At 40.2% G+C, this 16,094-nt stretch overlaps 1 protein-coding gene across 5 annotated transcripts in view; it reads right to left on the reverse strand.

Annotated features, from left to right (window-relative positions):
• pdcd4.L (programmed cell death 4 L homeolog) overlaps window positions 1-16,094 on the reverse strand; it is a 29,538-nt gene that overhangs the window by 10,586 nt on the left and 2,858 nt on the right. The window contains exons 1-8 of one of the 5 annotated variants that reach the window (XM_018224310.2): window positions 15,927-16,024; window positions 9,839-9,922; window positions 9,091-9,351; window positions 6,270-6,364; window positions 5,313-5,426; window positions 3,594-3,815; window positions 3,356-3,453; window positions 1,946-2,060 (exon numbers count right to left, since the gene is read on the reverse strand). In XM_018224310.2, the coding sequence (XP_018079799.1) occupies window positions 1,946-2,060; window positions 3,356-3,453; window positions 3,594-3,815; window positions 5,313-5,426; window positions 6,270-6,364; window positions 9,091-9,351; window positions 9,839-9,881 (948 nt within the window). In that variant the 5' untranslated portion in view covers window positions 9,882-9,922; window positions 15,927-16,024. 5 annotated transcript variants of the gene reach the window in all.

Raw genomic sequence — 16,094 nt, forward strand, 5'->3', positions numbered from 1 at the left:
CTAAAGTCTTTTACCAGCAATTTGAAGACTGAGCGATTCCTTGGGTGATCCGAAGAGTGCGTTGCCTAAAACTTCTTGTATGGGGACCTTATACAACCATTGTCTAAGTCTTTAAACATCGAAGTAAAGTTGTTCGATCGTACGCTAAAATCAGTCGAATCGACCGATTTTAATTCGATCGCTCGATGGCTAAATTCTGTGTTTTAATTCAATGGTCGAATTTCGAAGTATTTTTTACTTCGGAATTCGACCCTTGATAAATCTGCCCCTTAATGAACACAAATCGACCATACGGGACTAGCGCCCCTAACTTCTGAAACACAATCAGATCATAAAGGTACGGGGAAGGTTCTTGAAAAACCCAAAAAGGAGACACTGCTGGCAAAACATTTCTTTAATCAAGGACATAGAATATCAAAATTTAGATGAAACTTTTTTCCAGTATTTGCCATCGTTATCAAAAAATTATTACTGCAGTGTGAATGTTATTGGATTTGGTTGCTACAATCCAGGCACCCAAAAGGGTTAAAAGATTTTAATATGTCGAGCTATCTGTGAATTTATGTAACTAACTTGTTTATCCACTTTTTTCAGATAACCATGCTGCATGGAATTTTGTACAGGGATAGACAAAAAATGTTTCCATTCTCCTTCCCCTCCTGTAGGGTAAGATAAAAATTGACAACTTAATCTCTTTCCCTTATGTTGCAGTTCTGTTGTTTAAGGAATTATATTATGTAGCAGTTTTTTGCTACTTGTATCAGGAACTACATTTTCTTATGGTGCAGACATTGTTGCACTTTCATAAAGTGTTTTCCTTACTTCGTTGGATAAATGGCTTGCATATCCTTGGACTGCACAATTTATTGGAGGACTCCTTTTTCCAGTAAAATAAATCAAAGTATTTTGTGTAATAAGGTTAACTAATTCGTTTCCAACCTAGCAATTTGATATTCTTTCATTGTAATTTATTTCTTTTTTGTTTGCACCAGTTGGGTTTAATTGTGAATAATTATGCTAATGTGATGACACGTCAATTTACTCTGTGTGGGGAGTGTTTAATGGATTCCACAATCACAATTTTGTCTGCTCGACAAAGGGGAACAACCCCTTAAACGTTGCACAAACTGCAAATAACCATGCAAGGATTTATCCATGCTTGAATCAGTCCTGAATGCCAGTGAATTTTTGGAAATAGCAGCCTAGCAACCAGGGGTGTGTCAGTATAAAATAGACCCCAAAAATGGCAGCGAGTCTGTAAATCAGGAGTGAACACAGACCTGTATTCCTGCCTATACAAATAATACAGTCTATGAAAGTGGCAATATAGACACACTGATTTCCCGTGTATTTAACACTTCATTTTATTTGCATTCGTGAACTCCTAAACATTATAAAAAGCTCACATAGAAATGTATTTAAAGGGCATGTAAAGTCTAAAATACAATAAGGCAAGAAATGCTGTATTTTTTATACTAAATATAAACATGAACTTACTGCACCACAAGCCTAATCAAACAAATAATTTATGCTTTCAAAGTTGGCTACAGGGGGTCACCATCTTGTAACTTTATTATACATCTTTGCAAGACTAAGACTGTGCACATGCTCAGTGTGGTCTTGGCTGCTTAGGGATCGTCACAAACAAAGCTGCTTGAGTTCTGCATGGCTGGGAAGTAAGGCGGGGGCTCCCCCTGCTGTTCATAAGTATGATTGTTTCCCTGCAGAGCAGTTAGGGACAATCTGACAATTCCTATCCACAGCAGTAAATGAAGGGAAAATTTCACTGCATACAGTCAGGTTTCTTATAAAAACGGTACAATTTTCTAATAAAAGTATATTGTAGATAGCTTTCTTTTTCATTAAAATAAAGTAAAAATGGGATTTTATATTTTTGCCTTTACATGCCCTTTAAGCTAGGGTTCCATGTTAATGAATACTTTACCTCTTTAACCAGCTTCTTAACTGGCTGCTGTCCCCCGCCAGTCCCCCAAACGCTGTCTATTCTTCTTCCGACCTTTGTCATCCGCAGCAACACTGCTGCCCGATCCAGTGCAGCACTGGAGTAAGTAAATGAAATATAGATTATGTATTGAAACAATAAATGGAAGCAAATGCTTACATGGTTTAGAGGCGAGGAAGCAACCAGGGTTCATGGCATGCAATGCTGCAACAAAATGTTCTACTCTGCACTATGCTGTGAGGCCTATAGATGAAGGGTGGGTTGCAGGCAATGGATTATTTAAGAGGAGGCAAGAACACTGATTTTCCAGTGTTTTTTATCCTCACTGGGTGGTTCACCTTTTAGTTACCTTTTAATATGTTATAGAATGGCCAACTTTTCAATTAGTCTTTATTTTTTATAGCTTTTTTATTATTTGCCTTTTTCTTCCGATTCTTTCCGGCTTTCAAATCGGGGTCAATGACCCAATCTAAAAACAAATGCTCTGTAAAGTTACAAATGTATTGTTATTGCTACTTTTTATTACTCATCTTACTATTCAGGACTCTCCTATTCATATTCCAATTAAATCAGTGCACGGTTGCTAGGATAAATTGGACCCTGGAAACCAAATTGCTGAAATTGCAAACTGTAGAGCTGCTGAATAAAAAGCAAAATACTCAAATAATAAAAAATGAAAATCAGTAGCAAATTATCTCAAAATATCTCTCTCTACATCATACTAACAGTTCATTTAAAGGGAAACAACCCCTTTTACAAAAGCTACATTCATCTTTTTTTGCTTCTACTGTTCCTTAGTAGAATATTCAATATTTTAAGTAACACAGGTTATTTGGGTAAAGCTGACCATACAAGTACCATGACATTTTTTGGTTATGGCATATGTATGTTGGTAAGAGCAACCCAACAGATTTTTGTACAGTGGGTACATTTTGGTTTGTCCATCCAATATGTTTGATGAAGTGGCAGGGAGCCACGAAACGCATTAAGCGGGCAGCCCTTATGAGAGATATGCTGCTGTGATTTTTAAATGGATATACAATAAATTAAGAATTTTTTAACTTTATATCTTGGCTCTACGGTGCTCCGTTCTTCTACACAACAACATCCAATATGTTTGAAAATCGAATACAGCGATGCGCCGTATCTGCCCGTGAGGATAATGAAGAAGAGAAGCTACAGATTCTGACAGCCTAAACAATAATACATTGTATGCCCTCTCTTATTCATCGTTGGTCCAGTTAAAATATTTTCTCTATTTGATTTAATTGAAAAAAACAGTTCTGTTTGTTGGCTGTGGGAGGTTTATCGATATATAGAGATAATATTTTCTTTGATTGATGAACCAATGAATAATATTGTCCTGGATTGGTCACTTAAGGAATAACATACCGAGAATGAACGCAGTCCACTATCCCTCTGTAGGCCTCTAAGTAAGTGGAGCTCAGGATCTCATCTCCAACAGCTCTGGCAATAAACTGGCCCACCAACTGTAAAGATAACAATGTGAGCAAATGCAATTGAAATGATTTAATTTTATTTTTAAAAATCCATATTTTCCTTAATTCCTAACAACAAACAATGTTGTATTTTTCACTGAATTCTGCCCCCACTCCCAGGTAATTCAAACCTGTGGTGCTCGGGGAGTATCCAAAACCAGTTCCGGCAGCTCCTGAAGGAGTTTGTCAAATGATCGTTCCACATCCTCGTTGCTAAGTAGAGTCCCGCAGAGATGTGAGAGAAGCTTGGATGTCATTTCCCGGTGGCTGGCTTTTCCTTCCAGAGCAAGGGACACAGCCAACACTGGCAAGCCACATTTCATTTCACCAAGGTTTAAATCTCTTAACATTTCCTGCAGGAAAACAGACATTGAATAGCTTCACACGTCCCCAAAAAGACTTAATTCTAATATATGCTGACTAGTGCGCTTTGATAGCAATTTACAGGGAGTGGGGAAGAGAGTCTGTGACTCAAGCGGTGGGTGGGACTAGAACGGTTTACCCTGTTTAGTTCAATAATTTAAACACTAGGCAAAAAGTATGTTCAGCACAAGCCCAACTCATGGCACTAAAGGCGTTTACTGCCACTTTAAGTCCTAGGCAATTTTACCTTTACCTACTAATGTGAATGTACAAAGAACATTCATGTGAACTTAGTAGTATTATGTATTATTAACCTTACTTTAAACACGGCATATATTCCTTAAAGGAAACAAAAACAAACTTCTGTTTCCAGTCTTCAGTTGGGCAAATGGCTGAAATTCCCTCTGTCATTTAGTTAGCTCCACATGTGATGGCACAACATTTCTAAAAGTAAAAAGCCTGAGCTATGGAATGGGACGTCACTCTGATGAATGAGCTACTTGCTGGGTGCTGCATAACTGAAATAGGAGGAGGAATATGTAATTTGCTACCAAATATTTGTCTTAATGATTTCAAGGCCCAAGTTCTGTTTGGGCCAGGGGTAATAGCAATTCACTGTGCTGTAGAGTTCAATGGGTTGCACAAACAGCTGCACTAAACAGGCCCATAATCATAAACCCAATTTTCTTTTCTGTACAGTAAATTCAGACATATGAATGAACAAGGACTGAATAAACAAAACTAAATGTAGTTTTTTAATGTCCTAGCATTGAATAGTTTCACTGTTTGTCCTGGCTATGGATATCTCAGTAATGGCTGGTGTCAGAAGCCAGTGGGGGCCTTACTCAATGTGTGCAGCTGCCTGGCTGACTAAACAAATTGTATATCTGACACATCCTAACTGGACCGCCTTATAGCTGAGCAGGAACTCAGGGTATCTCACTCATTTCAGTGACTGGGGAAGGCTCAGAGGGACACCCCCAGAGAGGAATATGAACTGTGGCCATGCTCTTGTCACCCAGAGACTAAAGCAAATTATCTAAATATCTAACTAAACATTTTAACCATGTTCAAACTGTACCTTAGAAATGGGTCATTCCAGAATAAAACACATAGGGCACATACAAGTATAAATGATATTAATAAGAATTTGCAACTAAATGAGCACACAGTGTTGTACATAAAAAGCCATTTATGATGAGCAACCTATACATTATTCTGGTCATGGTCCAACAGGGCACCAAGGCTCATAACCCACAGACTACAGATACAGATGGGTACAAATATAAAGAGGGCCATGTCCACACCCATGAAAACTCATAAAATACAATTACATATCAGAGCTAAGCATGACAACCCTCACATGCTTTCTTCAGCCCATCTGATAGAATTTGGCTTACTGTGCGCAACTGCAAATTGCAGTCCCGATGATGAAAGAGATGCCAGTTTTATTCAGTAGGCATTAAGAGGATTATTAAGAAACTTACTGCAACTTCATTTGTATCCCCATGTTCAAAATATTCCTGCACAATCGGAGTGACTGATTTCTCAAAGGACTTTTCGTCCAGAGGAAGAACCGTTGTCTCATAAATGCAGCTCTCCTGTAGAAGACCAAGAAAATCAAGAAATGAATACTAATGTTTCCATACACCGCTGCTAAAGATGTTCATATTCAACATTTTACAACTTCATTCTTACCATGTGACCATACATTGCTTGTGTCAAGTCAAATATTGTATCTACTTTATTTCCATAATCATAATTGGATTTCCTGTGGATCTCAAAAGAGGAGGCCCACGGTATTACACAGGCTTTAGTTATATTTTAATAGATTTAATGACTGACTAAAACCAGACTGCATATAAAAAGGTATTGTTGTGCTGTGTTATGTTTGTGTTATTTTAGAATATTGTTGAATGTATCTAACAAGGTTTGCTGCTTGTTTAATGTAAGCATTCCACCATGCAAAGCCACAGATGTATATATACACACAGATAATGTTTCGCGGCACGACAAGCTGAGAACATTTTCCAGCACTGTTTAAATGTGTAATTAGTGAGGCAGTGATCTTGTGTCAGTGATCACCACCTTTTTGCTCCCTCTGATGTCGCTCTCACAGCAGGTGTGTGGCAGCCAAGGACACGGCAGGAATGCAGCATTCTGGAATACACAAGTGTCGGAAACACAAAGACACAAGTGTGCAGACACAAACCCATTGAGGCTGCTAGTTCACACCAAGTAACAGCCAAGCAGAGCTCTAATTTGAGAAACTCCTACATTACTGGGCGAACTCCCTAAAACATAATTTTAGAAAGTAAGAGCTCTCAACGTACAAAAAAATGGAGACCTCTCAAATAGCATATGTAGCTTTACATTATGAAAAACAGCTAGTGCTTCATTAGGATAAGCATGGCAATGATTTGCCAAAGCATATTGCAACGTACCTGGTCCTCATCATAGTTCGGATCTTTGATATCAACAATTTCTTCATCATAAATTTGCCCAGGTGTCCCCCACACTCCTTTACCCCCAGCTCCTCCTGTAAGTAAAAGCAACATTAGAACAACATTGGAACATCTGTGTGTTCTAAGAAAAACCACCAATGATAACAACAAGAAAAAAAAACCACAAAGGAGTGTTTATTTTTAATGGTGGCCATAGACACACAGATCCTATAGTACGAATCGAGGATTCATACTATTTTCGGATCATGTGTGGCGTGTACCGACATTTCTCATCCGGCGGAGATCGGTCGTTTGGTCAATCGGTCAGGTTTGATTTTGACCCGACCGATCCCGCTGGAGCCCACGGCACATCGTAATCGGATCGTTCAGCCATACGGCCGAACCATCAGATCACCCCCAATATAGTCATGTTTGTCAATGGCATCTCGGGGAAAGATCTGCTCGTTTGGCGACGTGGCCAAACGAGCGGAATTTTGCATCTATGGCCACCTTAAGTGGGATGTTGAATGTAACATCCCAAATAATTTACCAGAAAAAAAATGGGTCAAGCTTATGAAAAAGTGCATGTAGTGATGTAGAACAAGCTGTGGTCTGGGTGGAAAATGTCTACATTTTTAAACTGTAAACTGCATCCTTGGTACACGGGGGTTTCCCAGATAAAGGTTTTTTTTCTATTTACCATAATATGGAAAAAAAACAAGCTTGTTTTTTGCCACCCACACAGATTTATTGTGCGTCAAAAATCTAAAAAATAAAAAAAGATTTTACATTGCACAATAGGGGAAATGGCAATGGTGTATTTCCCTATAATGGGTTTCTGGATAATAGATTTAGCAGACCAATACAGCATAATACTGTAGAGCAGATGGAGGAAAACCAAAATGAGCAACTCAAATGTGACTAAATGAACCAGTACATAAAGAAATGCATGGTGACTTTCTAAATAAAAAATTATGGACAGGCTAAAAGCATTTTAAATGACAATTGCCATAACCACAGCAATATAACCAGTAATACTATCCATAATCAGACTGACCTATGGGAGAACTTGATAATCAACCAATGCCCCTCACTATTTTCACCATAGGCCCAGTCTAATCCTGACTACAGCCCTGCACAATTTAACCAGAACAAGACTAAATATGCTTGGCCCTTTAATCAACATTATCATATATTAAAGCCTGTACTGCATACGCTGACCCAACCAGTCAGGTTTTGACATCCACATGTGTTGCCAAACAGTTCTAATATCCGAGTGGGGATACAATATCCCAAAAGGAGATGTATGTGTTGCCAGCTTTAAAGTGTTTAGATTTCCTTCTATGCACAGCTTTGCGCCACTTCCTGGTTTTCCTTTTCGGCTTGCTGCGTGACGTCATCGACACAAATTTTAAATACCTAAAGGCATCACATTCATATTCACATCACCCAATGTAGGTTTTTTACACATAGTTCCTGGGTGCACTTTTAGTCTGTTTTCTTTGTTCTTGACCCTTGCCTGCCCATGACCTCTGCTGATTCGCTGCCTGTACTGACCTGAGCCTGTTACTGACCATTCTTCCGGATCCTGATTTTGTACTGCATTTACGGATTTGGTTTGACCCATCCTGGTTATATACTGCACTGTTCGAATGAGTTTGACCCCGGCCTGATTCCGTATAGCACAGTCTGGTTAGGTTTGACCCTAGCCTGATTCCATACAGCACGGTCTGATTGGGTTTGACCCTGGCCTGTTCTAAGACTATGTTTTGCTCTACCCCTTGTTTCACATTACGTTTCCCTTTTAAGACCCAGAACTCCTGCCTTGGTTCTTTCACTTTAAAAGGACAAGGAAAGTTAAACTAAAAAAGTAGGCTAGAAATGTTGTACATTATGTTTTGGGCTTCTGTACCAGCCACAGGCTACCAAAGCCCTTTAGCAGTAAAGATCCGTGTCTCCAAAGATGCCCCAGTAGCTCCCCATTTTCTGCTGATTCACTGCACATGCTCTGTGCTGATCAGTTACTGAGCTTAGGGATCGATTCAAAATATTCAGTACACATAACTGTCACAATATAAGGCTGATTAGTAATTGATACACATAATTACTACATGGCAGCACAGAAACCAGTACAATTAGCATCAGAATTTAATTATCAGCAAACCTGTAGCATCAGCTTATATTACAGCCAGGGAAGCTCATTTTCTGCTGGATAATTAGTGACGAGCCCTAAGCTTAGCTTCTCAACAGCCAATCAGAGCCCACTGAGACACTTTCCAAGATGGTGACCCCCTGTGACAAGTTTGAAGTCCTGGATCATTGCTGCTATTGACAAGCTCAAACTTTAGGTTGGTGCAATAAATTCAATAAATAAAACATGGAGTCTGTTCTGGGTTTTGGGAAACCATATGTGACATTATATATTTACATTAATGCCAACACTCATTGAGGCCTATTCATATTACATTTTAAAAGGAGCCTTGCACTTTGCACAGCGACTCTTTTATATGCACTCAATAGAGCAAGAAAGAGGCATCTTGCAAGGAGGCAGCCCAACAGAACAGGTGACGCTTCATTTTTAATTATGTGACACTAAAAGTTCATCCACCAGATACAGAAGAGAATCAAAAACACTACCAGCAGGTACCAAGGAGTCAAAGAAAAAAAGAAAAACACAGAATCTGACTGGTCATCTGCAAAGAAAAGCCCAGGAAGCGTCTCATTGTTGTTTATGTTGCACAGGACTGCAAGTACCATTGTAGCTTATTTTTTTATGTAAATAAAAATGTAGTAAAATTAGGAATGCATAGGATTTTCCAACCTTTTTTTGGCAGGCCTCTTCCTTTTCCAGTTCGGGATTTTCTATCCATAAGTTTTGACTTTGGACTGGTGGGCACAACTCCCCGCGTGTTCTCCCCATTATCACTGACAGAGTCGCCTCTTCCAGAGTCCCGGGAAGAATTTTTCCTCAGGCGCCGCTGCGCTTTGGCATGAAGTTTAGCTTCACTAATAGAGGACTCTGCCAAATTGCCATTTTCTTCTTTTCTGTTAAGCTCTGATCCACTTAATTCAGAATCTGACTCTACCGAAAAATAAAGAATTTTATAGGATTATTCATATTATTGTTATAGTGCTCTGTACCAGCAAATCAATGGAGTGCGTAGTGTACCCATCTCCCGAAAGTAACAGCACAGACTAGTGTACATAAATCTATCAGTATGCATACCCACTGAAATCAGACTCAACAATATGCATGACCAGCTCAACTACCAAAGTACCCAGCGTATATGTGGTATATATGCTTGGTGTACTCATGCCCGTGGTTATTATGCCCGTGGTACTGATTTCTCTTGCTTGTTTGCCTATACAATAGCCTGTCTGCAAACACAGCAGCTGAGAAAAGAAAAAGTGTAGGGGCCCTTTAAGAGGGGGCTCACCAAATAAGGTATAAAGTGTAGGACCACCAGGAAATTAGCTCTGCTCAGTCAGCCACAGAGAATCTGAATGCAATGGTTACTATTCCAGGTGAAATATTATACTGAATTTCTAATTGTGGCTGTAAAACTTACCCACAACATTAGCATTTATGTCACTTGGTGTCTCTATTTCCATTGTGTTTTATAGACCTGCTCAATATTGCTTGGATATTTAGCCTAGAAAGAGAGTAAGAAATGTTACAAGAGGCAGCATATGGGGAAAGGAAACACTTCTCCCATACAGACACAGGCACATAAGTGTTATGGTGGCCTTGGTGCAATTGGAAATGTGCAACTCCCCCAATATTCTTCACTGCAGAATTACTCAGCTGTGAGTACTGGAAGTTCTGGGTTGGATACAGCTTGTTTGAGGTTTAAAAGGTCCCATTATTTTTAGCAATAAGGACTTCCAGCTGTTGTTCAACTGAATGCCCAACATTCCCTTCTAGCTGAAGGGCCCCAGTACACACACAAAGTATTTCTGTTGCCAACTGTCTTGCAGTCACCAAATTACCAAAATGCACTGGACTTCTCCAGAAACAAAGTATTTTAATTTTCGTAAATAAATAGGGAATGCACGGGCGTGTGTAATATAGATAAATTATAATACTGAGCTGTTTAGCTTGAGTGCATGCCAAGTGGGCAAGCATACATGGTTCATAGGTCCAGCAGGTGGACTAGACAAGGTGCACAGAGCCATTGGGCTACTGTCTTTCCCTATGACTAACTGGCAGCAGTAATGACATCTGTACATTTTTATTTGATCCCTTTTATGTTATCCCCAGTGCATGGCTCTGCTTGACATGAGAACACGCTGCTCATTGTCTCTCCCTACTTCTCTCCTCCCTTGGTTTCATTAAAAGATGGGACTTTCCACCAACAAACAAGAAAGGTTGGACCTCTTGATGGCTTTTCCATTGTCCATGCAGACTGTGCCTAGTGATGCTACTGGCCTCTGATGCAAAAATGCAGCCAAATAGTAGCTATAACCATGTCAAGTTTGTACTTTCTATATCAGATCGGTATGCAATGTACTACACTTCTGCACATGGTATAGATTTAGCAAGATCATTTACTGGTAGAGTCTGCTCCCCTGTATTAGGCAGTCAAACAGCCTGAGAAGATAAATGTATTTAATTCAGTCAAGACATATCTGTATGTTCATTTAATTGCGCCATATCAGGACGCTCAATACCTCAACTCCCAGCTTTCGGGATGGTCCTCTTGCCAAACTCAAAAGGGCTGGTAGGGTGATAAATGACTGGGTGAGAACTTATAGGTTTTTTTTTGTTTTTTTTTGAAAGCTGGAAAGAATCAGAAGTTAAATAATTGAAAAAATAAATAATCAGTTGCTTAGAATTGGCCATAACATACTATAAGTTAACTTAAAGGTGAACCACCCCTTTAAATCTGATGTGATTATTTTCAGTGCTTGTATTTAAAGTTATCAGGTGTCGGAATTGGCGACTCCAGATTCCCAAAATTTCTCCCAACTCTGACTCCACAGCTCTGATGAATAGTAAGCATTCACCCTAGAACATATGCTCAAAAATAGTGGTAAAATGATTAACTTTGCATTGCAACTTCACGCTAGAGTCCTGCTAGAGTCCTGCGCAGAACCAATTTTTGAAACACCACCGAACACATTTTTACCCGCTATCCGACCTGCAAGTACCTTATCCACAACCCAATCCGTGACCCGCTGACCATCAAGAAACAGGAAGTTCTGTCATTGTATACCGGAAGTGACATCATTAGAAGTGGGTGTGGTCAGTAAAAAAAGTTTTTAAAACATACTGATGATTTCTTGGACAGACATAATACAAAGGCTATTGTGATACTAAACTCTATAGTTAGTATAGATATGGGGATATATCATTTATGTGACAGTAGGGAGGGGTGTGTGTATGGGGCTTGATGAACTTTCTCTTTTTTCAACCTGATTTAACTATGTTACTTTGTATATGTAAAGGAGTAAAACTCGCTATTGATAAGACCCAACTCAACCCAACCTGCGAACGTGTAGAACCCAACCTGCATCTAAACCCACTGCACCCGAAAGTTCAACCCGCAACAGATTTTTTTTTTTTTAGGGTACGGGGCCCACTGCTGGACTCTACCCCACATAATTGTGTTATCTTCATTTACTTTACTTCATTTTAAACACAAGTGTCATGTATTATATAACTATTACTTCTGAAATACCAGGCGAAATGCAAAGGAACAATCAGGTATCAGTTGTTTTCTTTCGCAGCTGTGACACAACACATTCACACAATGCAATGCTCTCTAAATATTTCCCCTCTCCGCTGCTCACTATATCAAACCATCAGCACTTTATTACTTTACCCCACACTAGAGCTGCTACACACCAGGGCCAACGTATTCCAAGCATCTGTACAATGAGTGATGCACAACAGAGACATGGCTGAACTATTTCACACATTATATAGAAGGAAGAGAGGAATATGTAGTATATCTCATATAGAATATTAAATAAAGCTTATATTTCTAACCCAGGGTTCAGGCCCGGTGGCTGCATCTGCAATAATGTAGTAAAGGCAAAGTATCTATCTAGAATCAATGCTCTGCCTCTGCAATTAGCATCTGGTGTACAGGTATGGGATCTGTTATCCAGAAAGCTCCGAATTACGGAATGGCCATCTCCCATACACTCCATTACATCCAATTAATCCAAATTTATAAAAATGATTTCCTTTTTCTGTGTAATAATAAAACAGTAACTTGTACTTGATCCCAACTGAGATATTATTAATCCTTATTGGAAGCAAAACCAGCCTATTGGCTTTATTTCATGTTTATATGATTTTCTAGTAGACTTAAGGTATGAAGATCCACATTATGGAAAGATCCATTATCCAGAAAACCCCAGGTCCCGAGCATTCTGGATAACAGGTCCCATACCTGTACAACACGCATGTGCTGCTTTTAAGCATGTTCACAATACACTTTTGTATGAGCGTGAGGCAAGGTAGTAACATGAGGGACATTTAAGGGGACTTGTCTCTATAAAATAAAGTTTCCTAAGCTGTAATGTTTGTATAATAGTTATTGACAAATATATTGTACCAGTTCCTCAATCAAACGTTTTTATGTCTACAATGAACACACTTGTGCTGTAACATGCACGGACACACTTCCCCTGCTCGGAATTAAACATCAGTCATTTGTAAGGCACTACTGAGCATGGCCGGGTGTCTGCAGCACAAACAAAATAATGTTTGCTTCATAAACCACTTGTATCTGAAAATCTAGAAGAAAAAAAGTCATAAAAGAAAGAGGAAATGACCAGTGCAATTTGGATACATGTTTATAGTAATATAAGGTTAAGCAATTATTATTATTAATAATATTAATAATAATAATAAAAGGCTGGGTCACCATTTTGTCAACTTTTAGTATGTTCTAGAATGGCTAATTCTAAACAACTTTTTTTTTTTTTTTTTTATATATAGTTTTTGAATAATTTGTCTTCTTCTGACTCTTTCCAGCTTTCAAATGGGGGGGGGTCACTGACCCCATCTAAAACCAATGACTCTGTAAGGCTTTAAATGTATTGTTATTGCTACTTTTTATTATTCGTCTGTTCAGGCCTCTCCTATTCATATTCCAGTCTCTTATTCAAATCAGTGCATGGTTGCTAGGGTTATTTGGACCCTAGCAACCAGATGGCTGAACTTGCAAACTTTGCTGCTGAATACAAAAGCTAAATAACTCAAAAACCACAAATAATGAAAACCAATTGCAAATTGTCAGAACATCCCTCTGTACATCATACTAAAAACCCCTTTAAAGGATACCCACACTACAGCCCACTCTATTGAAATTTCCCACATATAGTAAGAGAGAAAACTCCCCACATGCACGAGACACTTTCCCCTCTCCCAATAAGAGAACCATAGGTGTAGGTCACACACAGGAGAAGCAGTGGTGACATCCTGGGCTAACTCACAGCAATCCTATAAATATTTAATGGTATAGGTTTTTATATAGACTGGGCCCTCCTGGAGATGCAATGGCACTTATTGGGTATAGGCCAGTGTGACTATAAGGAGACATCACACACTACCCTAGTCCTGTCAATAGTAGGTGAAAACACACTCCATTTGGTCCCCCACAAAACAAGAATCAGAAGAGCCCCCATAAAACCCACACACACCCCCTCCACCCAATGCAGAAGGTAGGCCACTCCCCCTGCAGACCCAAAGGCAACAGGACACCCCCCCAACTGCAGAGCAGTCCCCTATCCTCCCATCAGGGTTGACGTTTTTTTCCTCCAAATTGGGCAAACAATTTCAATCCCAAGTAGCCAACGTTTTTTTCCCCTAGTGTTCCATCCCAGTGCATGTTGGGTAATGTAGTTTGTATTTAACAATTGCCTACAGCCAAGGTTAAAGGGATCCTGTCATCGGAAAACATGTTTTTTTTCAAAACATCAGTTAATAGTGCTACTCCAGCAGAATTCTGCACTGAAATCCATTTCTCAAAAGAGCAAACAGATTTTTTATATTCAATTTTGAAATCTGACATGGGGCTAGACATTTTGTCAATTTCCCAGCTTCCCCTGGTCATGTGAGTTGTGCCTGCACTTTAGAAGAGAAATGCTTTCTGGCAGGCTGCTGTTTTTCCTTCTCAATGTAACTGAATGTGTCTCAGTGGGACCTGGATTTTACTATTGAGTGCTGTTCTTAGATCTACCAGGCAGCTGTTATCTTGTGTTAGGGAGCTGCTATCTGGTTACCTTCCCATTGTTCTTTTGTTTGGCTGCTGGGGGGGAAAAGGGAGGGGGGTGATATCACTCCAACTTGCAGTACAGCAGTAAAGAGTGATTGAAGTTTATCAGAGCACAAGTCACATGACTGGGGGCAGCTGGGAAACTGACAATATGTCTAGCCCCATGTCAGATTTCAAAATTGAATATAAAAAAAAATCTGTTTGCTCATTTGAGAAATGGATTTCTGTGCAGAATTCTGCTGGAGCAACAGAAAACAGATAGAAAACAAATCCCTTTTGTATTCGCTGCAGTTCAGAATAGGACTAAATGCCCCCAAGGCACAAAACATGTTCGGCTTTTGCTTGTGATGTTTTTGCCACAATAAAAAGCTTTTTTTACTACATCAATTGGTGGAGTGTGGTCTGGTGTGTGTCAGTCAGGCCTGGGAGTCAGAATAGGCCCTGACATTCCAAGTACACAGAGGCCCAAACAGCCCACTCTATGGTAACTTTCTATGGCACCGTACAGCAGCCCCTCTGGCATTTGCCAGACCCACAGATTGCCAGTCCGGGCCTGGTGTCAGCCCTCTACTATTTCTATATTTGCAACAAATTCCCTCCCCGAGCTGAAGGTCTGGGGTTTGATCACCTGGACCCCCTTTTTTCTGGGTAACCCCAATTATTACTGAACATCTCTTGTATACGTTATATAAGTGTATCAGTAGTACAGGCGCTGCACTGGGTATGGGACAATCACATGTCACACACATAGAATTATACGAATCTGCTTCTGTGTACTCATCCTACTGATCAGTGTACAAATTGCTCAGTGTAAAAATTGGCCATTTTTGGCAACTTATTTCATAGTCTTTGGCTGGTTTTGAAATGTAAATCTGGGAACCCTGCCTCCCATATAAAGGCCACACCCCCTTTCCACCTAAAGACAGCACATCCCCAAAAACCCCTATAATTAGGATTTGGAACATTCCCCCTCCCACCCACACCGAGGTTAGGCCTCTCCATGGCCCTACATACAGGGGGCAAACCATTAACACGTAACCAAGGGGGCATTCCCTGTGTACCCGCGCACTATATTGGACAATAATTAACCCCTCCAGAACACACACACGAGGACACACCCCCAACTGCCCAATTTGATAAGTACAAGATATTTGTACATCCAGCTCCTCTGCAAACAGGGCCCGCCCCCACAATCAAACAAACAGGAGACACACTGCTACTCCTCCAACTACTGATATCGCACACACAGGAACTACGACTAAAAACTCTACGGAACATACATTAGAGACACTCGCCCTACCCACACACTGGGCACCTGTCACTACCCCTATCCGAAGACTCAGCGCACACACGACTCTCACCCTTCCGCCTGCGTGCTCTTCTCTCTCTGTTTATGTTTTGATCCCTCCGCCCCCCAGTAGCTCACCTCAGCGCGTCTGCCCAGTAACACCGTCACATGTGCTGCGGGGCGTGGCTTGCCTGCATTGGCAGGAGTTGAAAGGTGTGCAAGGCGAGCGCCAATAAGAACTAGGAGGGCGGCGCACTCGGCTATAGGGGGAGGGATGAAATAATTTACGCCTACGTCTGGCGCTAG

The sequence above is a fragment of the Xenopus laevis genome, chromosome 7L (genome assembly GCF_017654675.1).
Source record: "Xenopus laevis strain J_2021 chromosome 7L, Xenopus_laevis_v10.1, whole genome shotgun sequence".
Taxonomy (NCBI): Eukaryota; Metazoa; Chordata; class Amphibia; order Anura; family Pipidae; genus Xenopus; species Xenopus laevis.